This window comes from Pezoporus wallicus, unplaced genomic scaffold (assembly GCF_028554395.1).
Source record: "Pezoporus wallicus isolate ANWC-B61680 ecotype Strahan unplaced genomic scaffold, APGP_CSIRO_Pwel_v1 contig_2384, whole genome shotgun sequence".
NCBI lineage: Eukaryota > Metazoa > Chordata > Aves > Psittaciformes > Psittacidae > Pezoporus > Pezoporus wallicus.
In genome coordinates, this window is record NW_026640488.1 from 5,290,614 (window position 1) to 5,317,001 (window position 26,388).

Here is a 26,388-nt window from a genome sequence, read left to right on the forward strand (position 1 = left end):
CTTGACACACCAGGAACACTATAGACAATGTGATTTCAAGTGTTTACTAACAAATTTCAGTGACAAGTTTCTAGGCATGAATGTAATTGCAAGGCTCAAACGTTATTTGCAGGGAATGAATAGTCTATGTCTTGCAAATCTCATGGCAGACTTACCATAGGGCTTTTCTGTGGATTGTTGGTACATGGTAACAGCAGACCTTTGAAACCCTGGGCAAGCTGTAGGCATCTCTGGATATAAAAAAGCCTCCCATATTTTCCAGATGTATGGATGCCTACAGAGAATAAAGAATGGTGCCTAAAAACCCTTTCTTGTGGGATACATTTCAACTTCATGAAGATGCATGGTCGTATTTAAAACACATTACAGATTATCACCTTGTGGGACATTAAGGTTTCCTAATAAGATGAACTTGACCCTTTCAGCTCTCTGTAGCCCTCTGTTTCCATGTATGAACAGCATTTTGTTAGCCATACAAAAAAATTCTCTGTGATCCAGTCACTGACAAGCTACCATGTGAGCAGGTCTTACATGATAGGCAGTAAATAAGGAGGGAAGAAGAATATGTGCATGGAAAACTTTATGACTTTTTGAATGGTGGGTCAGGATTCAGTGCTACATAGTGGCTTGTAACTTCCAGTTGTATCAGGCCTTGATAGAATAATTGCTATAATGTAGCAATTGTTATTAGCATTTTGAACAGGTCAAAAATATATCATTTAATTCTACAAATTTGCATTTACACCTGGAAACAATGATATGCAAAAATGGTTTTGTATTTCTAGATATGTAAGTGCCTATTGTGTTATTTCAGCTAATGTCACTGTGGTTTTAGTTGTTTCTTCTCCTTGGTTTTAATTATCTTTGCCTCTCCTGACAGCCAAGAACAAAGGACAAGGTAGAGGAACTAGCAACATAAAACTGTAACTATATTCACTTACAAAATACTGTTGCTAGTGGCTGCCTTTTAGTTGGTTTAGCTCCCAAGCCATTTTGAATGACTACAAAATACAGACATTATTTGGCTATTTCTGTAGAGTTTTATGTAGCAATATTTAATTTTAAAAATAACAGAGCTTTTCCCTTTGCTTTAGCCAAAACAGTAGAATTATGTTTCCTATGCTGTTGTATTACAAGATAAGTAATAAAGATCTGAATCCTCAGGAGCTTTAACTTGAAATACTGACTTCAATGACTGTTGTCCTTGAAGAAAGAGAAGTAATGTTAAATCATATTCAGCCTCACAGCTGTGCCAATTTATAAAAGCTGAGGGTCTGGCTGGAGAGATCTTAGGAACAGACACTTTCTGCTCCAATGTTTTGCCTTTTTTTCATCAATGTCAAACCAAGAACGTCTGGGCTTCTGGCTTAGTCATGCAGATTACAATCAGTATAATGCAGAATTCAATACTGATGTGAAGGCTTTTACACGAGCTCGCACTCTGAGGGCCATTTAGCCAGAAAAAAAAAAAAAGAAAAAAAGAAAAAAGAAAAAAAAACCACCCCCCACCCAAGAACCCAAAAAACCACCACCAAAAAAAAAAACCACCAAAAAATAACGCCCACTGTTATGCAACCTCTTCCTTAGCATTGCAGAAAATGGATGCTGGAGGCAACATTGCCCATGGATTCTATAATGGTGACTATGGGAAAGGGGACATATTTTTTCCAGAATCCCCCCAAAACAGCTTCCAAGTCTGTGCATCAGTGAACAAGGGGACTCACTCAGAGTCCTGATGTGAGTGATAAGCATCAAAGCCTGATTTTCTGGTACATAATGTTATTTAATATAGAAATGTTCTACGGAAAGGAGTTAAAATTATTTTAAAATAACTTTACAAAGCATTTCCTTTATTTGGAAAAGAAATATTTTTTCTTATTTTGGTTTAGACACTGTCCCACAGGACATCTTTGTCTCTAAGCTGGAAAGATATAAATCTGATGGATGGACCACCTGGTAGATAAAGAATTGGCTGGATGGCTGCACATAGAGAGCTGCGGTCAATGGCTCAGTGTTCATGTGGAGAACAGTAACAAGTGGTGTCCCTCAAGGATCGGTGTTGGGACTGGTCTTGTTCAACATCTTTGTTGGTGACATGGGATTGAGTCCTCCCTCAGCAAGTTTGCCGATGACACCAAGCTGTGTGGTTCGGTTGATACGCTGGAGGGAAGGAATGTCATCCAGAGGGACCTTGACACGCTTGTGAGGTGGGCTGATGCCAACCTTATGAAGTTTAACCATGACAAGTGCAAGGTCCTACACCTGGGTTGGAGCAATCCCAGGCACAGCTACAGGTTGGGCAGAGAAGGACTTGGGGGTGTTGGTTGATGAAAAAATGAACATGAGCCATCAGTGTACGCTCGCAGCCCAGAAAGCCAACCGTATCCTGGGCTGCATCAAAAGGAGTGTGACCAGCAGGTCGAAGGAGGTGATCCTGCCCCTCTACTCTGCTCTCGTGAGACCTCACCTGGAGTATTGTGTGCAGTTCTGGTGTCCTCAACATAAAAAGGACATGGAACTGTTGGAACAAGTCCAGAGAAGGGCCACGAGGATGATCAGGGGACTGGAGCACCTCCCGTATGAAGATAGGCTGAGAAAGCTGGGGCTGTTCAGCCTGGAGAAGAAAAGGCTGCGTGGAGACCTCATAGCAGCCTTCCAGTATCTGAAGGGGGCCTATAGGGATGCTGGAGAGTGACCCTTCATCAGGGACTGTAGTGATAGGACAAGGAGTAATGAGTTCAAACAGGAGACATTCAGGTTAGATATAAAGAAGAAGTTTTTTACTGTGAGGATGGTAAGGCACTGGAACAGGTTGCCCAAAGAAGTTGTGAATGCTCCATCCCTGGCAGTGTTCAAGTCCAGGTTGGACAGAGCCTTGGGCAACATGGTTTAGTGGGAGGTGTCCCTGCTCATGGTGGGGGGGTTGGAACTAGATGATCTTAAGGTCCTTTCCAACCCAAAATATTCTATGATTTTATAAAATTCAGAATTCCACAGGGAAGGGAACCGATTCTATAGAACAACACCAAGGATCAGAGCCATAGCCTACCAGGCATACCAGTTAGCACAGCTGTTTCGTAATACTGTGTGTCCTGGGTTCAGCAGTAGCAGTCATGTTTCTCCTTCTTGGTAGCTGGTGCAGTGCAGTGTTTTGACTTTCGGCCTGGGAACAGAACTGATAGCGATGTTTTGGTTTGGCCAAGGACTTTGTGAGCCTCATGCTCTGCCAGGGAGGAGGGGAAGCCAGGAGGAAGCAGAGACAGGACACCTGACCCAAACTGACCAAAGAGGTATTCCATACCACAGCACGTCATGCCCAGGATGTAACTGGGAGTTAGCCGGAAGGGCTGGGAGTCTGCAGGGTTGGAGGAGGTATCGGTCGGTGCTTGGTCGGGCTTGGGGAGCGAGTTATCGGCCAGCTGGTGCTGAGGTGTTGTATTCTCTTCCCTTGTTATTTCCTTTATCATTATTATATTTGGTGGTAGCAGTAGTGATTTGTGTTATACCTTAGTTACTAAACTGTTCTTATCTCAACCCGTGGGAGTTGCATTCTTTTCGATTCTCCTCTCCGTCCCTCCGGGAGCAGGGGGAGGGCAAGAAAGGGGGGGGAAGTGAGCGAACAAATTACCTGACTGGGTTTAAACCACAACACTGTGAAAATGTTATAATGTAAATATAATTTCTTTTTATCCTCTTTTAAATACCAGCAGCTACACAAGTTTGATTCCAACAAGTTTTCTTCTCCAAAGTAATTTTTAACGTGCAAAGAGTACAATAGCCACAGCACAGAGAATATAGCCAAATGTGTTGTGTCAGGCCATAGCTAGCAGGAAAATTGCCTTTGGTTGATGGGTTGATGGTTGATTTGGTTGATGCAGAGCATCAACCTGAATACGGAGAGCTCTGAATACAGAGGCAGAGCTTTCTGGGATTTCATTACCTTCATTCAGTGCCATTAACCTACACAGAGCTCACTGAAGATCTTTGTCTTTAGACAGCTTTAGTTTCATACAACAGAATACATTACACAGCAGTCACTATATTACACAATGATTGCTTTTACACTAATTGCATTCAGTAATAATTTAGATCACAATAACTGTTAAGTCTGTGTTCCCAGTGTTTCTTACAATAGGTGAAGTACATTTAATTCACAGATTGATACATCTATATATCTATTTATCCATGGTAAAACCTGCAATATTTTCATGATGACCAATCTGGTTACCATAATCATAAATGAAGCATAACTTCCCTCCTCTAAGACCTCGATTTCTTAATTTATCGTACGTAGTTCAGCAAATGACATTGTATCCATTGGTAATCCCATCTGTATTTTCTCCTACACAGCATTATTCATGATCTGTGTTCCTGATGTTGAACATACGTACAAAAATGAGTCTAACAAGATTACGTTTGATGAACTGAGTCACATTTTAATTACTTTTTTGATATTTATATTATTAATAAGGACTTGTAAAACTAATCACCCATTTTCTTGATTGAAGATCCTCTGTCAAAACAAATATTACCATTAAGTAGAATCAGATTATTTTTTTGAGGAATAAACATGCTGTTGAATACAGGTCATGGTACTTCTCAGTCTAAGTAATTTCAGAAACTATTTTTTTTTACACTTTGCAGAGGATGAAATGATCCAGTCTCTGAAAATTACACACTACAAAAGCTGAAAACAATCCAAGTTCATCACTGTCTTGCTCTTCTTCTAAAAGATTAATTCCTTTAAACAAACTAATGAAATGACAGAAAAAAAGAGAAAACAGAGATAACCAAAAGAATTATCAGGATGGTGGACAGTATAAAGGAGAAGTTAGAACTATTAAAGAAAGCTAGGTGATCAGCTAAATCAGTCAAACAAAATGTAAAAGGATGTAGTTTGTGATATAGGCGTATCGCAATGAGCTTAAACATGTTTATCTAGACTATCCCCAGATTGCTCATGTAGACCTAGTTTGAAACTCAAATGTATGTGGCTTATCTAATGAAAAAACAATATTGTAGGAAAGGTGCTTTCTTACTATAATGTGGTATAATGCTACAGAAGATATGGGGATTACATGATTTTAAATGGGAAATATTAAAGGGTTGTATATATGCATAATTTAGCTGTGCATAATACTGTGACATGCTATGACTGCAGTAATGAGAAAATCTATTCCAAGTTCTTGTTTGGTTGGTTGGTTTTGGTTTTGTTTCTGAAAAGGGGAAAAACCCAGTATGAACAACAAAATCTGAAATTCTTTGTAGCCTCACAGTCACCTGACACTCCAGTAAGCATGCTGGAGGAGCTGGAGAAAACCTCCTGAGACCTGATGGATGACACTTGTTCCCAGGACTCTCAGACAAGATTGAATTTCTGGTCACCTCACCTAAGATATTATACTATACATTCATACAATAGCCTCAGCTGCTTGCAGCTACAGGGCCTGAAGTGAAGGAAATTGAAAAGGACAAGAAAGAAAAAGACCACTCAAACCAGACAACAGATAGGACTAAGAAATTGTCTACTGTCACTCAAATTTAATGGTACACAAACCACTGAGATTTCAATAATTTCATATTTTTCCATGTCGCACAGCAAAACGAATTTTTAGATTAGCTCAATAAGCATCTCCTATATTGTCAAAGTTGCTTTTCTTTTTTCTTATGTTTCCATTCCTGGTGTACGTATAGTGAAAATAACCTGATAGAGCTGGTAAAAATATTGGGCAGTAGATTCTATTTGCTATTAAAGAAAAAAGTTATGATAGATCAAGTCATACAAGAATAAAATGAAGTCATTATATTGCAACTTTTGGTTGCAACTTCACAAATAGGTACATTTTAATGGAGGTACATTTAAGGAGGAATTCTTCAGATGGGTGCCCAGACAGGCTGAATGAAAGTGTAAGCAGTGGCAGAAGCAGTTAATTCTTTAAACTACAGGCAAATTGCCCACATATATCTGCCCACATACTGAACTGGCAATCATTTTAGCTGAGCATTAAGCCACTGGGCATACCAAGGGCCCAAAAGAAATAAATCCTGGGTTCCAGAGAGCTGAATTGGTGCATATTTACACACTCGCACTCTGACTGGAATTTGGCTCAGAAGGGAGCCTGCAAAACAGAGTATCTAAATGATCTAATATATGAGATTTCATTTTCTTTGCTGAAGATGCCATGCAATACAGCAGCAGCACGTTATACTACTAGTTTGTAACCTTATTTCAGGTTCATTACTCTAGAAAGTTTTAAACATAGATACTTCTACATTCAGTATCTTGAAATTGGAAACTTACAAAGTATGCTACATAGCTGCCGTGTTACCAAAGGCTTTCAAAACATGCAGAGTTGGTCTGTGGTCTGCTTGAAACATTTCTTTTTTTACCACGTATGGCTTTTATTTTATTTTATTTTTTTGTTTTTATCGTGGTGGAAGGGGAAAAGAAAAGAGGAAGCAGATGGGATAGAAGAGGGTGATTTTACAAAACACTGTAGGTTATTTGCATAGAGGGTGATTTCTGCTGTTTAATTTTTTAGCATTTTTAGTCGCTAAATCCTATTTAGAATTTTAAAATATCTGTAAGCATATAGTGCATCAGAGAGCCTCTTAAAAATCTAAACAAAGTGGCAAGAGCACTTATTTTAAAAGGTTAAAGGGATTGATAAATTGGTTGACTGTGTCAGGTAATTGCATTAGTCTAGGAGGCTCTGTCAAAAGGAATAAGTGATCTTTTGCTGCCCTGATTAGTGACAGAAATCCATTAGGAAGAGCTTGAATGTAATTAGAAAAGAGAGATTAAAAAACAAAAAGAAGTAGAAGCATTTAGAAAAATCAGGAAATGCAGGAACAGGTAGCATGAAACATAATCAAAGGGGCATATTACGTGTTCTTCATAGCTCCTTGTGCAGTATAGTTTAGATATAGCTGTAAATGAGGAAGGGAAAAGTTAATTATATAAACAGGCACTTCTCTCATACCTTTCTTTAGTTTCTCAGCAGAAAACTTAAGAAATTAGTGCAAAATGCACCAGAATCAATGAAGAAGTAAATCCAAATTTGCTGAATATAACCAATTTAAAGAAAATTTCAGACCAGTGCTGGAAAACCTGCTATAATCCATGCTGAAGAAAACAAGTTTTCAAGAAAGACCCTCTTGCCTTCATTTATAGCTGTTGAGTCATGGAAGTTAAATTTGCTGAAATACTGCCTTAGCTGTGTAAACAAGTTCACAATGTAGGCCTGAACAACGGCATTGAATTGATAGGAATGTAAGTTCAAAGCATAAACCTGGCTAAATTAGAAGCAATGGCATTGTATCTATGAGATCAGGATACATCGCATATCAGGGTATGTCTTTAAACCAGTCAATGCATCCACAGATTTGCTGAAGCTCAGACAGAAACCTAACTGTGACAACACTGAGCTCAGTGTTAGCTGATCTATTCTGCTAAGGGCTAATTTAAAGATAACCTAGAGTATGCATCACTTTTGGTGATCTATTATTGTTACCCAACTTATTTATATCCAAACAATCCCTGGAACAGTACCATACCAGTTTTATTCACACCCTCACTGCTGTGAGCAGATTTGAACTTTGCATCTTCAGAAACTGGTATTCCTAAGAGCATACCGTTCATAAAGACCTTTGCCTAAATATACATTAAGTAAAACAGAGGAAAAAAAAACACAACCAAAACCAAACAAACCAAAGCCAAAACTCAAACAAAATTAATTACAAAGAAACCAAGCGCCAACATAATTTAACATTAGTGGTGTATGTTCTACTATTTCTATTACAATCATGTAGCTATATCTTCATTCATTAAGGTAGTAGCACATACGAAAATCACAAATGTAAATCATGTTAGCTTAAAAAAAAAGAATCATAAAATCTTTGTAAGCATAACTGCAGCTTTCTCTTTCTATTGTATTGCTTAGTCTGCTTGATAACATACAATATAGTTAAGAAACCCTACATGTGTCTTTCCACTAAAGCTCTACTATAGATGCATTTCAGACTAAGGCAATTTCTGCCAAAGCTATGACTGACTTCTCACTGTTCCCTCAGTGATGTAGTTTCCCCTGCTCATTACTTTTTTTCTTGTTTCTAAACGCAGCTGTTAATTGCTTTAACCTTTACTTGATTCCCTTGAACTCAGGAAATATGCATTTTATTAAAACTAAGTTAACCATCATTTTAACCTCCATTCTAATTACTGCAGTTGTAACACTGTACATGAGATTTTCAAGAATATTGAGATCAGCCTCTTACACATCAATTGATCTAATTCTTACATGTCAGAATTTCTGAAAAACTGATACATGGTATAGTCATTATAATGGGGTCTCCTTCTCAGAACTGTACGGCTACTGTCTCTTAAGCACCGTACTGTAGTCACTGCTTTATGATATGTAGTATGATTTTCCATAGCAATTAGAATTTAATAGCAAATCGGCTCATGGATATAAAAATATTTAATCTATACTTGGTAAATTTATACAAAAATACTTAAAATACTTAGTTTGGGTGACATGGTTTAGTGTGAGGTGTCCCTGTCCATGGCAGAGGGGTTGGAACTGGATGATCTTAAGGTCCTTTCCAACCCTAACTATTCTATGATTCTAAACCTACTTTATTTTGCCTCACTGATACAGAACACCATACGAAACACTATCACAGGCAGGTATCTCTTATTTTAATTTATGCATTTGAGATAGTATCAGTAAAATCAATGCAAAAATGCAAATAAAGATCCGGATATCAACATGCCAAACTCACGTTCTCCCCCAACCCCAGGATAAACACATGGCTTAGGAGAATTTATACTGCAATTATTCTACACAGCTGTGAAGACATTTTACAAAAGATCCTTTGTAGATGGAGACAGTGAAGTATTAACAAGCAACATTTTTCTTTTCCTTTCCAGATTACAAACTATTTAAAGAACAAGCTTGGACTAGAAATCAGTGCACATTTACACTGAATAGTTTTGGGTTTGTAACTCGGTCATCAAATTAGACCCATCATCACCCAAGGGTCTCATTATAGTCACTGGCAAAAGAGCAGCTGAATGGCCCCTTGGAGCTGCCCATTAAGTATAAGTATCTGCCGAGTCTACATTGCTTTCTTAACGTCTCGATTAAAAGTGTAATGATTGGTAGAATGAATACCAGCAATCCTGCATGGTGGGTACCTTTCAGCTCCAACTTGTGTCCCAACCATGTCCTCCAGCTCAGAGGTAACGCTGGTTACAGGCCTCTCCCTGCTTCCCACCCAGCATCTCTGTGAAATAAAAACTAGATGGAGACTACAGTAGTTTTCCTGTGGTATTCTGCTGAGAATAGCATAGCTATCAACATTTCCAGACCTGCATGCTCCAAAGTCTACAAGCTAAAGATACTAATCTGTACCAGTCCCTGAACCGGATGGCGCCCGGCATAGCACAGCACGGCACGGCACAGCGCAGCACGGCACAGCGCAGCACGGCACGGCACCGGCTCGCCGCGGAACACCTTCCGCACCGCCAGCCTGCCAGCCCGGACCGCTCTTCCTGGTGCACCGCGGCGGCGGAAGGACTGCAGGTCGCCATGGTGCGTGTGGCGGCATGGATATAGGGACAGGGGTCCGGGTCTGGGGCGGTGGGGTACTTCACAGGCGCTGCTCCTGGTCCTTTACTCCCGGCTCTTTAGTCCCTGCACGCTGCTCCCGGAATGCCCTCCCGGCGTTCCAGGAGAGGAGTTTGGGCTTCCCAGCGGCGGGGCCTCTGGAATGCGGCAGGCGGCCCTTTGGGCTGCTAGCAGTCGTAAACCGACCCTGGGTTTAAAAGTTGTTCACTCTTAGCCATTCGGCGTTTCTGGCGGAGTTTGGGGTGGTCTTGCCTATTGTATGGGCATGTTTTCTCCCGGAGGGGTGAGCCCTTCCCGGCAGGACGGTCGGGGGAAGCTGGACCAGCTTCGGGCTTGTATCGCCGGCCAGCACCTCCGGGCCGATGGGATTTACGTGTGAAGCTAGTGCAGGGGCCTCCCGAGAGTTCTGTGGTCTTTAGCGTGGTTTGTCTTTGGCTTTATCTTTTATTCACCACCGTAAACACTGTTTCTAACCAGTTGCTAGCCCACAGAAGAAGAGGTTGCGGAGAGAAGCTGTGGATGCCCCATCTCTGGCACTGCTCAAGGCCAGGTTGCACGGGGCTTTGATCAACCTGGTCTAATAGAAGGCATTCCTGCCTGTGGCACAGGGGTTGGAATTAAATTGTCTTTAAGGCCCCTTCCAACCCAAACCATTCTAAGGTTCTAACAAATTTTGGATGTGTAAAGTCTCTGTTTATCAGTTGCAGTTTTCTGCGTCGCATAGAGCTGCTTTACTTTCAGGTGTTTATTTTGCACACAGTAAAAGGCTTTAAAGAATTTAGATTTTATATTGTTTGATAATCTTGTAATAATCTTCTACTCATGAGTTTAAAAAACACTGTAATATTCCCTTGCTGTGCTGCTTGAAGGGCTAGACAAGGAAAGCCACTGGCTGCTCCTTGATGCAAGATATTCTCATGGTCAGCCAGGAGGGGCAAGAAAATCCTTTTTGTTATGTTGTACAAATTGCATATGGCCTCTGTCAGAAACCCAGATGTAACAATCAGGTTGAAGCTTGAATGGGGACATTTACTGTAAAGGTATAGGGAGGCAATCTTCGTTTCCTAGCTGCAGGGTTCTACAAAATCGGTATTTCATTGTGTAAGATTTCTTACAGCATTTTCTGTGCTCCAGTAGTTTTGTTATGGCATATGCCATGTAAAAATAATTTTATTTGTTACTGAGGGGGGTAAGATCTAACTGCTGGAATTAATATGCTGATACTGTTAAGGGCTTTCTGAGATGCTGATACATGACCTTTTTAAGTCTTTACTATGGAGTCTGCTTGTACCTTCCCTTTAATATTTACTGAACTTTACTAATGAATATTAGAGTTTTGTGAGACCCCACCTGCAGTACTGCATTCAGCTCTGGGGCCCCCATCAGAGGAAGCATATGGAACTGCTTGAGCGAGTCCAGAGGAGGGCCATAACGATGGTCAGAGGGCTGAAGCACTTCTCCTATGAAGACAGGCTGAGAGAATTGGGCTTGTTCAGCCTGGAGAAGAGAAGGCTCTGGGGAGACCTTAGAGCAGCATTCCAGTATCTAAAGGGGGCCTATGAGAAATCTGGAGAGGGACTCTTTACAAGGGCATGTAGTGACAGGACAAGGAGAAATAGCTTTAGACTGGCAGAGGGGAGAGTTACATTAGATATGAGGAAAAACTTTAAAGGTGGTGAGACACTGGCACAGGTTGCCTAGAGAAGTTGTGGCTGCCCCATCCCTGGAAGTGTTCAAGGCCAGGTTGGATGGGTCTTTGAGCAACCTGGTCTAGTGGTAGGTGTCCCTGCTCATGGCAGGGGGGTTGGAACTAGATGAGCTTTTAGGTACCTTCCAACCCAAATCATTCTATGATTCTAAGATAGTATGTTTGATTTCTTTTCAGCCCAAGTTACGAAAAAACCAAGGGGGGAAGCAAGAGAAAAAAGCTATCCATCCTTACAGCAGAAAAGCCGCACAACTTGCAAGGGAAGCACACAAACAGGAAAAGAAAGAAAAGTAAGTTGACTGTACAAAATCTGTGTACAGACCAAAGGATAATACCACAGTAATACTTCTTGTCTGGGGAGGAGGGGAGTGGTGCTATAAAGGGACTGTTACTGCTGAGGTTAGGGAATCTCAGCATAGGGAACGGGCTTGTGTAACTACCGCTGGGCCATGTGAACTGGCAGGTTTAAATTCATGAAATCAGCTTATACAAAGTACATAGTTCTGCTACTCAATTTTAAGTACTCTTCTTACAAGATAGGTTTCTTCTTACCACAGCCTTGGCATGAATGGCATGATGCTGGTGATTACACATGAAGCTTAGTCACCTAGTTGGACTTTACTCCAAGGTTTAGTAAGAATCCAGTTTAGGGTCTAGCTTCTTCAGCTGAGGTGCTGAGTTCATAATAAAAAAAAAAAAACAGAAACCTTTCTGCAGAAGAGACTTCTGAATAAAACTGAATAGTTAGCTCCTTTTTGGTGATACCTGCTGTTCTATGGCAAGTTTGGTTTTCTGCTTTTAAGTTTTACTTTCACCTTCTACAGAGGGAAAAGACAGCTGGTGAATACTGGCCTTTACTTCCATTCTGTCTTGGCTTGTGTCCTGGTTTCAGCTGTGACAGTTATTTTTTTTCTTCCTAGTAGCTGGTGTAGTTTAAACCACAACAGCTTCCTAGTTGATATGCTATGATTTCTTATTTAGAAAGTTATTAGTGTACACTTAAATCACTATATGTTGAAGTACACTAGTATTTGGATGGACCATGTGAACTGAGCCCAGATACTCATAAATACCTGAAAGTGTTGATTTGGGAACTCCTGGTGCAGCTGAAAAGTTCCTCAGGTGCTGCAATTTTATGGTTGGGGATGGATGTACAAATGTTATCCACAGCAAAGTTATAATGTTGCTCTGACTAGAAAGGGGCCCTTTGCTATCATAGCTGTGTTGTGTAGGCTCAAGCAGAGCTGCTGCAAAAATTTATGAGTAGCAGTATTTATAAGTTTTACAATATTTTATTTGTTAATCCTGTATACAAATCTGATTTTTTTTTTTGCCGTTTAATATACAAACAAGTTGTCTTCAGTGTGGGTAGGGCTCAAAACTGGATGCAGTGTTTTAAGTATATCACCAGCCCTGAGTAAACAGAGTAGTTTCTACAGGCTAATGCATTTCTGCAGCATGGAAAAACAGTCATTGAATCTAGGCAGTTCATACGGTTCATCTCTATTATTTTAATTAAGCTGTAGGTTTACTTGCCAGAAGATGCTGTAATTGTGGTTGGCTAAATTCGTGCACTAATACTTTTGGAGCATATGTACATCTAATTTGTTGTTTCCTACTTAATACAAGGGTATTATGTTGGGTGTAGGAAGTCCTTGAATGGCAAGTTACTGGAAGGTGAGCATGTCTTTTGTAGAAGTATCAGTAAATGTTTGCATTGGTTTTGTGTGGTTTGTTTCTTTTGTTTTTTTTCTGTTGTATATTTTGATTTGGGTTTGGGGTTGTTGGCTGGAGACAGGATTCAGAACTTGAGATAGGCTTATACTTACTTTTCAACTTTTCTGTGTGATGGAGGAAGAGAAATAGCTACTGTGAACATTCCTGTTTATGTTAAAACAGGAAAGGAAATTGCATTTAGTTATGACATGCATATTCTAGTATCTTTGCCCAACCAATACAATAAAAAAGGGAAGACATTACCCACAAGGAATTTCAGTGCGTAGTGCATCAGCAGGAAAAAGGGAGGAGAAATTCTGCTCTAAATTGCTGAAGTCTTTTGCAGCCTCCATTGTCCAGATACTTTTCAATGTAAGCATTCCCAATGAAATAAGACAGTAATAATAAGTTTATTGTTCAGAAACTGTGGCTGCACTATGAAAGACCAATCTTGATTATAATAGGAGGAGACAGACTAGTTAGTTTCAAAAAATTGACTATAATCTTGAGTCATCTTGTTCACTTGAATCACACTATTTATTTAAATTTTTTTTTCCTGTATCCTTCTTTTCAGTTATTCTCAAGGTCTAATGAGCAGGAGCAAATTCCAGGGTATTACTACCAATTTATTCTCTTAATCTACATGTAAATCCATATTCCTACAGGCAACTTATTTGCTCTGTTAAATAATTACAAAGACGTTTCTATGAAATAGCAATAGCTTGTTCACTGGAGCCAGAACACTGCTTTTTCTACACTTTAGGAAACCAGATCATAATGGGATATTCCTGGAACTTCTTTTACTAGTGATGTACCACCACCAATCATGTTTTGTTTGCAGCTGCTGAAATCTCTGTCTGACTTTGGTAGCTAAAGTTGCTATCACTATTTTGTTGTCTTTTATTTTTCCTGTCATTTTCCCCCAGAGTCAAAATATACCTTTTCTATTGTGCATATATTGTAAATTTTTTAGGAGTCTGTGGATTTTCATTACAAATATACCAGTCTAATACTGCCATGCTCTGAGATAGAGGGCTAAGGAGTTTATACAGTATTTCTTGGTCTGGCAAGAAGTAACCGCATAGGAATAAGCAGTAACCTTAAAATAACTCCTAGTGGAGCTCTTTGTTTCTTCTTAGCTTTTCTGTTGTTTAACCTTTTAATCTCACTTTAGCCACCATACTTCTGCTTGTGCTGTTTGCAGCAGTGATGTTATCCTAAAAGCAGATTCGTTACCTGTTGTGCAATAAGCCAGCTGGCACAGGAACAGAAGAGAGATTGCTTTTTATTCAGGCCTGGGTGCTTGGTGGATTTCCACAAGTCAAGCACGTGCTGGCTTCTTTGTTAGATTCATACAGAAGTTACAAGGTAGTATGCTCTCAGTTAGAATGATTGATCAGTAATTTACATACAGTAATAATATTTGCTGTCATTTTTCCTAATCACATGCTCTATGGGGGCCTTTGATGGTCATCAGTGGTCATTTAAAGAGATTTCCCCCAGAGGTTCTTTGCCAAGTGTCAATCATGGGTCAGCTTTGTGCTATTGGAATAGCCTTCTTGATTGCAACATCAGTTTTCCTGGTTTATATCCAAGATCCAGGGCTAGATATGTCCACCAGTTTCACATAAACAATGCACTGCTATCCTTCAATGTCAAAAGCACCAGAAGGTCATCCTGACAGAAATGAAATAGGTTGGTTTGTAACAGTGATTTGAGATGTGCTCTTGCAGATTTTATGTGGAGCTGAAAAAAAATGACTGCAAGATAATCGGGATTTTTAATTCTTAAAAAGGGATTTTCATATAGAAGTATCCTAAAAGGCTTAACCAAGCCACTGATTGGAGTGTAAGCTAACAAAAAAGGGACGTGTAGGGAGAAATATTGAAGATATTTAGCAACCTGAAACAGGAAATGAGGAAATATGTTGTGTCAATCATTAAGAAGCAACAGTCTGCCACAAGGTTGTATCCATGTCCTCATCCTCCCTTTGGCATGAACAAAAGATGTTACTGATTGTGTGCAAGGAGATGAGAAGAGTTTTCTTTGGCTTACCTTATTTGATTAGCCTCCCTGTTAATACTACTACCTTCTGGTAGTCATCAAGGTGAGGTTTTTATGAAATGTACAAGAAGGCAACATCTGATCCTGTCATTCATTATTTCTCATACTGTGAGATAAGTTGTGTGCACCTAGAAACTGAAGGCTTTTCTTGCAGGAGAGAATACTGGTTATATACTTAATTGCCTTGATAAATAACTGATCTAGTGACCCTTGCAGGTGCAAATGGTAATTTGTAGTGTTTTAAAGCATAGATACATGACATGATTTATGATTCTAATCAGGCAGCTTTTCTAGATGGCATTGTAGTTTTCTCCATGGCAACGCTTTGCAGACGTGCTCAGCTGGCTGTGTTGCCATACAAGGTTCACAGCAAAGACTGCTGGTGCGGAGTTCCACTGTGTGGAATATGTGTCCTTTTCTTGGTTGCTGTTACCCTTCAGAACTCCATGCTTAGTCTAAGCCCCTGTGTAGGCTACCTACCACAATTTTTACTTAAGGCATCTTCTAATCCAACTTCTTTTTACATAGTCTTATCCAGGGCTGTCCTTAACCCACAGGAACAAAAGTAATTTATGTTTTAACACTATAATCTTTTAATTAAATCAACCAGCTTGTTTTTTTCTTTTTTTTTTTTTTTTGGCAGGTGTGATAAAACTCAAACCCCATGCTTGGCCTCTATACACTTTTGCATTAAAAATGCTTATCCCACATGCTAGAATATCTATAAAAGTGAAAAGGCTTTCCTTGAATGCACTAGTGGAATTCTTAGCAGCTCGCACATGCTGTACATTTGCTTTAAAGTGGATTTTAGACAGCTTTCAGATGATTAAATACTTCTTGAAAAATCTAATCTTTATTTTAGTAATGTAGGTTTATGGTCAAGTGAAACAAGTATGTTTGTCTCTGGAAAGTAGGGCTTTCTCTTCTGATCCAAATTTTTGTGACAGGTAACAGATTGTTATGCTTTGAGTTACTTCAGTTACTCTAAAATGCTTATTAAATTCTATTAATTTAGAGTACAAGGAATTCAATGAAGGAGCACATGAGCTTTGAAACGTTGGATTTTGGCATTATTTGTTCTTTGTTGATGATACCAGTTATGATTTTCTTTATCATTTTTCTTATTAAACTGTATAATAACAGTGATGATGATGATTAATAATAATAATAATAATATCAGAGGTCCTTGGCATATATACACTGAACAGGGGTGGCTAAGCTTTTTCTTCCAGCGACAAATTTCATACTTATCCCAACAATGTATTATTTTCTTTTCTGGAAATAAAGTGACATTCAGTAATGTTCATTGCTGCAGACTTAATCTGATAGCTTCAAGACAAAAACATATGAGGCACTGCATTACCTGTTAGAAAACTTGTGTTCTCTGATAGCTGCTCAATAGGATGCAAATCAATCCCAAAATGAATTGTGTACACACATCCCCTAGAGTACAGGAAGCTTCAAGTATCCCACTAGAGACTGAGGTGGAGTTAAAAATACTTTGAGATGGATTTTTAATTTTTTATTTTTTTTTAATAAAGTTGTTAATTTTGGTTTCTTAACACATTAATTTTTAGTGCTCACTAAGGACAAACTTTAATTATTACCAGTTTATTAGATATTAGAATGGTATTTTTCACATTGTATGCTTGTTTTGCAAGGATGCAGTGCAATTAAATGTTCTTGATTAAACATACCAGCAGAATATTAGTAATACTTAAGGAAATTATTACAGTGCAGGTCTTCTGTGAAATTCCTCTTGCTGTCCTCTAAGAGAAGTGTTGTGTCCCAGTTCCTTCCAAGAAATTGTTTAACTGTAAACTGGACAAATTTCAGATAGTAATTTTACCAAAAAGTAGATTTGTTTTAGATGAAGCAGAATGAGTTTTACACTGTTCTGAATTAGGCACATATTTCTGTTTGAAACTTTACCTTGACTTTCATTGTGATTCCAGAAAAATGATTTTTGGAGAAAGAAACTTATTATTTGTGTAATAGTCATTCCTGACCAACATAGCTGTTTTTCTCTGCCAGGTTGAAGACTGACAGAGCTTTGCGTTTGAGTATCATTGGTAAGCAGAAACTTCCGTTACTGAATACAGTATTTAACTTTTTAGCATAGATTTTAAATTTTACCAATTTTATAGATACTCTAGTTAGAGTATCTTTCTCTATAATGATGACTCTGTAATCTTTAAAGACTTTGTTGAAATGCTAAAACACCAGACGGTCACTCAAGTAGTATATACAGGAATGAATTTGAGGCAGAATTTAACTTCATCTTTAGTCAGCATACATTACAACAGTGCAATACAGACCAAATGTCTGTTTTCTACATCTGTGCATGTATTCATTGTGTTTGTCTCCATGTTTTTTTAATTGTTTGTAAAAGACGATAATATACGCAGGTTAACAGATATATGGTGCTAGCAAGTAAATACAAAACTTTTGAAACACAACCTGGAATATTTTCCTCTTTTATGATTGACACCGCACCTTTTCAATTTAATCTGTTTAAGAATTGTGATGATCAGAGCTCACTGACCCATTGTGTTGGGTTTTTTTTTTCTTCCCCTTGGGGCCTTCTGAGCTTTCCAACTTAAGCAGTTGATACAGAGATATTTTAAACACTAATTTTGAGTAATGCAAAGTGTAATGTCTTTTTTTCTGTAAGGAAAAATGTAAAATACATCTGAAATGATGGGAGAATATTTATATTACAACTGCCTTCATACCTGGTACACACAATATCAGTGAGTCTGTGATGCCGTTCAAAATCTTGAAAAATGGGGGGTTACTTTAAAAGTTTGGAAGAACTTTAATCTGTGTTGGTGCTACAGTGGTGATGTAATCGTTGATGTTTATTCTTATAGGAGAAAAATTGCAATGGTTTCAAAGTCACCTGGACCCCACTAAAATCGAGTACACAAAGAAGGAAGCTGGCGAGCTAATTGAAAAGTAAGACTGGTGTGAAAAGCTTGATTTGTCTTAAAATAATGTTCTTAAATAAGATCTGTAAAGTGATGGTGACTCAGAGGAGGACTTTTTATATATTACTAATATCAAGTAGTTGCTTTTGTTGGAACTGAGGTGAATTATATATTGAAAGGTGTATATATTCATACTAGAATTACTCATGTAAGTCATGTTTGGAGATTTTTTATTATTTAAATATATCTGCTTTTGTAGCGTGTGAAGGACCCAAAATTATTTGGACAGTAGTAAAGGCATGAATTTGCTAGCTGGGTTATATGATGACATTTAAATGCACAGAATTCATTCTACTTAGTCCTTTATGCTTTAATATTCTTTGCTGAGAAGATTAAACACTACTGAGGTGGGTCAATTTTTAGGGCAGGAAATAAATACCAAAATTGAATCTGCTAAGCAGCAGCTCAGTTATTTCTCTATTGCTGGATGTATGTACCTGTGGCTTATCATCTGCTAACTAAATAACATAATATGTATTCTTACACAGGTGTACTATATCCGTTCCCTTTCAGAAGCTCTGAAATATTGCTTACACTGTTCATGGAACCTGTAAACTGCTAATTAATGCTAGCGATACTGCAAAGGCAATAGGAGCTTACTTTTTGGATTTTGGTTAGGTATTTTTGAGATGATTTAGAACACATGCTAAAGAAGAATGTTACTTTAAAAATTATTATTGAGGTGGTGAAATTCAGCAATTGAAAAATAGGAATACTCAGATTTAACACTGGTCTTCCAGAGCAGGTGAATTATAATAATGTGGGAGTTTTGTTTTATGCAAATACAGTTTAAAAACCAAACCAGCAAAAAGGCAAATAAAAACCCATAATCTTCTGGATGCCACAGATGATTCAAATGAAATTCTAAATGGAGCTTCCATTTTGAAGATTAAAGTTGTAGTTCAAATCTACCAAACATCTCTGGCTAATTTAGAAAATAAATACAATTAGTAAAATAACTCCTTAGATTATCAAAGTAATTCTGTTTTGCAGAAGTTTTGCATGACTACATCTAGCATTAATGCATTTTATTTCTTTCAGTTATATGTGTCGATTTGATGCTGAGTTGGAGCAGATTGAATTACAAAACAGTATTAAAGGTAGACAAGGCAGACAGCATGGTTCACGAGAAACTGTCATCAAGCAGACCATTGAACGTGAAAGACAACTCTATGAAGGCTATGGAATGGGTATGGAAAAGCATTGCAAATAATCTTGTGGTCATACTTCCTCCTGCTTACAAGGCTAGAATCTAGGTGAAATTTCTAGGTATTGTCTTTATTTTTCTCTTTAAAGGAATTAACTAACTGCTAGGTAGTTACACTTTGCAGATGACTTTGGGAGGGGGGCAGTGTAAAGAAAAGAAGTAAAAAGATGATGGAGATGTGACTCAGATTTCCCGTTTATTACTTTTGTGCATTTTTGTTAGTACTGCCTCTTTAGTGCAGGCATTTATAACCCATTTTTGAAACTAAAGTGAGATTTGATGTACCTGTCTGATGCAAATACAGTTCAGCAGCTTGTTTTGACCTTAATTATATATGAAGTATTTTTTATTTTACAAGTACATTTCAGTGAGTGTGCATGTTTTAACATACGTAGCATGAAGACGTTATTTGCTCATGTAGAGAATAGCCAGCATCACTTTCTCTACAAATTAATTAGTTTTTTTAGGTGGTCTTAATTACCTGGACTCGTGATAATGAAATCTTTTATGCAGCTTTTTCTGTCATTCTTTTGATAATATACGAACTTATTGTTAGGGATAAATCTGTAGCCTGATTTGCCCCTTTTGACCAACGTGGACCAGTGGCACGAGGAACTTCAGCAAGTTTCATATCATGAGAGAGTGGACTTGAGTGTTCATAAACTTAAATCAAAGCCTCTTCAGAAAGAGACCTTTCATTCTACTAAGGTTGAGAAGTTTCGTGTGGGAGAATGATGCAGCAGAAATTGTAGTATTGACGTATTTCCAAAACTCCAGAAATTTCCAAAATTTCTGGACTTTGCATTTAAAACTGAGGTATTCCAGGAAGAAATCCTGGGCTGTTGTGACACATCTGCTGTACAGGCTCTATTCTACATGCATAAATGTTGTGGTTTAAACCCAGTCAGGCAGCTCATTCACTCACTCCCCCCCCCTCCCTTCTTGCCCTCTCCCTACTACCGGATGGATGGAGAGGAGAATCGAAAAGAATGCAACTCCCACAGGTTGAGATAAGAACAGTTTAGTAACTAAGGTATAACACGAATCACTACTGCTACCACCAATAATAATAATGATAAAGGAAATAACAAGGGAAGAGAATACAGGACCTCACCACCAGCGGACTGATAACTTGCCCCCCCAGCCCAGCCAAGCACCGACCAATACCTCCTCCAATCCCGCAGTCCCTAGCCCTCCCGGTTACATCCTGGGCATGACATGCTGTGGTATGGAATACGTCTTTGGTCAGCTTGGGTCAGGTGTCCTGTCTCTGTTTCCTCCTGGCTTCCCCTCCTCTCTGGCAGAGCATGAGGCTCACAAAGTCCTTGGCCAGACCAAAACGTCATTGTTATCAGCTCTGTTCCCAGGCTGAAAGTCAAAACACTGCACTGCACCAGCTACCAAGAAGGAGAAACCTGACTGCTACTGCTGAACCGAGGACAAATGATAACCCACAACAAATTTTGCCTTTTGTTTTTCTTGGGCAAAGGAGTTGAAAACACTTGGAGTTTTTAAACATTCACCTTGGCAATTATCACAAGTCTGAGTAAGATGATGCCAGATATTCTTGTTGACTCTTTTTTTATTACTGTTTATCTTCCTTTGGGTAGCCATCTATGCCAGCAGATAATCTAATAAAATATTCTGAGAAACAGTTGTGTGAAAACCACAACAGAATCATTAGAGTTGAAGATTTCCTCTTAAGGTGCATAATCTCTTTAAGAAGAAACAATTTCTTTTTGAAAGTATTTTCTGGTATTGGAGGTAGTCCACAGATAACAGGCTACATATGAAAAAGAGAAATGAAAGATTGAAAATTAGATAGCTAGAACTAGGCTGAAGGGAAGCAGCAGTAATCTGGTGAAATAAGGGAGAAAGACAAAGGGATAATGAAAACGCAAAAGGCGAGTTTTTGAGTAGAATCAAGTCAAAATAGTGAAATTGATGTATTTTACTTTAATAAATAAGCATGTTGGAGTTGAGTGATGAACTTGACTTTAGTGCTAAAGTATTATTGAGACCTTCTAGCAGTACATCATGGAAGAGTAAAAATCTACATTGTTTTGTGGTTAGGATACAGAGCACAGCAATGTTTGGGTTGTGTGTCATACTTCCCTTTCCCCTAGTTTATGTTGACCAATAAAGAAAATCAATGGCTTCAAAATTTTGCCAGTGATACTTAGTACTTTCACAGCCTGCAGTGGCAGAGGAATTCAGTAATAATCTGTATGACTTCATGCATAATCTTTGATTTCTTAGAAAGGTGAAAAGGTCATAGGAGATAGATACTATGAATGTCATCAAATAGCTCAGTTGTAGAAAATCTCTTTGTTTGGGTTTGCTTTTAAATTTTAGTTCTCCATTTTTTCCATGCTGTTTTGTGAAAAGCTGACAGAAAAAAAAGGAAAGATAGAAAGATGTCAAATGCACAAGCACAACATAAAAATAAAGAAAAATCTAGAAATATTGTAAGCAAAATTTGAGGTGTTATAGTATTAAGTAAATCATTCAGAGAGCATGGTGCAACTTCACATATTAAATACACTCTCAAATCATTCATTATTTGTTATCACAGCTGCTGCAGGTTTTGCTCTCTGTCTAGGACAGTATTAATTCAGAGAAAATAGTTGCTGCTAGATACTGTAATTAGAGGTTGGGGATAAATGGAAAACAGCTGGAAACTGTGCTTTTATGCTCAAGCTCATTATTATCCCTGAAAACTAGTGACTGGAGCTGTTATAATGACTTAGTATTTGTTGGGCTTTTTTCCCCTCTATTCTTGAACTTGGTTATTTTTTGTATGCATATGCATTTGCTATGAAAAGACTACATGATATGAATTACTTACATTTAGGAAAGTCTTCTACAATTTGAAGCTTGCTGTCTATATCAGATACATGTAAATGAAAAATGAATTCTTCTTTACTGGCTGTTTACAAAAGTGGTAGATATCCAAAAGCATAGTAAATGTTAGTCTTTCTTTAAAAAAAAACACCTATACAGAGAATATTCAGTTTGTCTGTGTTGTGAGCAGCTTCTTGTCACTTCCTTATTCCTGAAGTTTATCTACGTTAGTTGTACTGCAGTTTTCTTCCTAATGTTGTCATTTACTTTATTCCTACACATAGGACTAGAGTTTCTAGTTCTGTTCCTAATCTGGCAACTCTGTGGTTTGCAAACACACATGTAAGCATAACTTCAAAAAACTTTGCCACTGCCAGAGCAGTAAAAAGCAATTCAGTACAAAATCTTGGTCACTGAATCTCTCCCCTTCAGAATGCCTGCTTTCTCATGATATTGGTGAGCCCTGGGAGACAGGCTAGATAAAACTATTGGAATATTCTCTTTGGAAAAAGATCTTCATAAGTTAATAAAAGGTATCAATGCTTTACAAGGTCTTTTGTTTTGTTTTTTATTTTTTTTGTTGTTTTGGTTTGTTTGTTTGGGGTTTTGTTTTTTTTTCCAACCAAAAAAAGCAATCGACAGTTGAAAGTTTCGTCATTTCATCCTAGTTTGAGAATGACACTGGCCTGAATGTTGGAGCAGTGCTTTAATAGAGGGAACAAATACAAATCTCAGCTGGCACATATTTCAGTTGGCCCAAATTAGCATGGTGCCACTTCTGCAAAACTGACTGTTTACATCACTGAGCTGTGTCCTAGAAGCAAACCAAGTAGTCATTGCGCCTTGTAAAATAACCTGAGACAAGGGAAGAACTTCTTTCTCTTGTGCGGGCTGGGATGTTTCAGCATTTGGCACCCAGCTGCCAAGAGTGCATTAGAATGTGTTCTATTTAAACACGTGATATCTTGCTGTGCTTTTCCCAGTGTTTGTATTTTAAACACACGTTCTTGTACTGCATGGTAAACTTAATGAAGTGTATTTAACTGTTGGTTACATTTTCTTACTTGAATTACCAGATTTACTTTCCTAACTATTGCTGATCTCTCTTGCAGTGGTGACTTCAGTACTTTGAAGTTTTTTTCCAAAAACATTTCAAAATACTTATGGACCACTTAGTGCTCATTAATTTAGCTTGAGGCCTGTATATTTAGGCCACTTTGAAACTAAGTTTTCTTATTTTACCTTATATCTGTTGTGTATGTATAGTGAGTTCTGAGGAGTGTAATTGTCTTCTTATTATGTGAGTGAGTGAATGTCTGTTAAAAACTAGCATAACTAGACCTTGATCTTGGTTGAGGATGTTAGTTATGCTTTTAAATCAAATAATAAATTAATTGTTAGTTTCTTCACTGGACTTTTTCTAAAGGGAAACGGTAAGTGCTTAAAATTCTGCTATTTCTCAGATGTGTCAAAGAAAATGAAGCATGCTCTTTTATTATTTGTCAGGTAGGATTTTCAGTAAATGGTACATTTGAAATCTGGACAGGTTCTTAGGTATAAGTTCACTTTTTCTGAAGCAGTGAGAAGTCTTCCTGTTTATATATTGCTTTATAAACTTTCTAATGAATTCTCATTTTCTTGGGCTTTTAATCTCTGAAATAATACGTTTGCCCTTTAGCTCACATTTCTTTCTTTGAAATGAGACTCATGAATAATGTAACGTATCTAATAGAATTTAATTTCATTCCCATTAGAGATCCCAGACATTATGAACAGAAAGCATCTTAAATTTTTCAGGTAAGTTCTTTTTATTATCACTACTAATCTGTTTATGGAAAACAGTGTTTCTGAATTTGACATATGTCCTTTTTCTTAAAAAAAGAATTTATGCAAAAGTGTCAAAGGATTTGTCATTTGAAAAAGCAGACTAGGTATGCTGTTGCTATTTCAGCATTTATTAGCTGTTAGAAGCTAAGTGCTGGTGACAGTTAATCATTAAAATATTGGGAAGGTTAGAAAGCTTCAAAAAGTAGAATTACATTTCTGTAACTTAAATATCTTTTTTTCAGTATTCTTAGAGAATATTTTCTCTTTACGTAGAGTTCTGACCTCAGCTGTTCACTGATTTACAAAAAACCTAGCATTTACTCTTAATGTTCAAGGATCAAGACATGAATTTATTGATAAATTGAATTACACTGTTTTCTTATCAAAATGAGATTTCAGATAGTAATTTTAGTCATATAACATAGTGACTTTAGATATTTTTAGTCAGAACTTACCATTAAGTAACTAAACCTGCACCAAGTTCTTAGTCGTATTTTCTAAGTGTAGTAAGTATTTCTGTGTACATACTAGTTGTAAATCTTAAGCCAACTGAGGACTTGCATCCAGTTAAAAGACCTGGGAGCTGTGCACATTTGGGCCAGTAAGCCAGTATGCCTTGGTAATGGATTGAATGAACACTCCTGCTGACAGCTCTGTCAAATAAGGTACTTTAAGGGGAAAAAAAGGAGCCTTACGAATGCTTATGTTGCAAGGAAAGATATACCATTATACCACTAACTCCTAGGGGTGGTATGTAGCAAAAAGTCATGCTTAGAGGATGATGGAATGAAGCAACAGACCTCTGGCTGCTGTGTTTATAAATACACTATTGACTTCTTTCACTGGGATGTCTGATGGAAGTGGTGTTGTATTATCTTGGTAGAGCAAAAACATGCCTATCTCCTAATTGGCAAATACTGGCTTTGTCCTTGAGAAAAATTATCCATGCAGTGCACTTACTGTGATCAAGAAGGCATTCCATTGAGTACTGGATTTGACTTGTCATATATAAATGAACCTTTCCTCCTTCATGCAGCCTTTTGAAATAATACACTTACGTGAATTAATGCTTAGTAACATTTTGTGTCCTCTTGAAGTCAGTCCTACAATATTTTAACAGTTACCATAAATCATAATGAAGGACTTTATGTACATGTGGTATCAGCTCTGCAAATGGCACATCCAGATGAAGAAACTCTCCCAGTGTAAGCAAACCAAAAAGAAGTTTGGGAGTTTAGTTTGTCAAATCGAAAAGCAGACAGCATGAAGTAGCTGAGGAAACAAATAGTCTGTGGGAATAAAGTGAATCAGATTTTTTGTTCAGAATGTCAAATCTGAAAGCATTTAATTCTTCACAGAGATGTTACAGCTGCTGTAGTATACAGATCAGGTGAAAACATTGGTCCTTATTCATCCTGCAGTATGAATACTCAGGGACTGAGTAGAATTTAGAAAAGCAGCCTCACTTGAGTTACATCTTCTGAAGAAAGGTGAAGTAACTCTGCTACATTCCTTCTTGCTGTTTTTATTGGTAATGGGTTTTCTTTACTTTTTTCTTCAAGAGAATGGGATGGTGATCTGAGGAAACTGCCAAACATCAAAATGAAAAAGCTCTCAGCTAGGGATGCTGCTTGCAGTAACCCTGAGGTGGCAGATGTGGAAGCTAAAGAAGAATTGAATAAAGCAGAAGAGGTGGCCTAATGAGCACCAGCTGATTCAAGAGCTGAAGGAGCTGAAGGAGATTGTAAAAAAAACTATTTTAATGATCACTAGAAACAGGAATAAATTCTAACTGTATTTGCAAAGGCTTTTCTAGTTGCACTTTTTATGAGCTTATCGTGTACCTGTGGTAAACATTAAACAGTATATTACTGGGTAAAGCTGTATATTGTTGGATAAAAAAATCTGAAAAATCTTAACTGTGTCCTTCTCATATTGTACCTTCACTTTAGGATGCCGTCTCCTGAGTTGACAAAGCAGATTGTCTTAATAATGGCAAGAGTGTATGTCATGTTGTATATAAACAGCAGGTACCCTGGTAAACAGTAGGGCCACCTAGCATAAACTTTTATTCATCACTTGTGGTGGTGGCTGGGATGCCTGTGGCTGTATGCAGTTTTGTGGAGAGCAGTAGTAGGCCTCATCTCACAAAATCCAGAACACTCAGCTTGGGTGTAAGAAATGGTCTCCCACTTGGTGGAAATGTATATGCAGAATATGAGGTACATGGAGAGTCAGTTAATTCTGAAGAACTCTTATATTGTACCTGTCCTGAGAATCTGTGTCAGGAACATAGAAAGCTGGAAAGGCTTCAATAAAATATTGAGTATTTTATGTTTTGTCAAGAGAATTTGAGAGAATTACACTGTCTTCACCACTCTGTATTGAAGAATTCAGGTC

The 26,388-nt window shown here is 38.0% G+C and overlaps 1 protein-coding gene across 1 annotated transcript; it reads left to right on the top strand.

The window, feature by feature from the left end:
* The first annotated feature begins 9,511 nt into the window (after positions 1 to 9,511).
* TMA16 (translation machinery associated 16 homolog) lies at positions 9,512 to 25,892 on the top strand. Its single transcript, XM_057419187.1, is given in 8 exon segments — positions 9,512 to 9,596; positions 11,518 to 11,630; positions 17,155 to 17,192; positions 17,994 to 18,078; positions 19,152 to 19,300; positions 23,916 to 23,958; positions 25,551 to 25,682; positions 25,684 to 25,892. Coding segments are annotated over 8 exon segments (660 nt in total). The 5' UTR covers positions 9,512 to 9,593; the 3' UTR covers positions 25,781 to 25,892.
* The last annotated feature ends 496 nt before the right edge of the window (positions 25,893 to 26,388 follow it).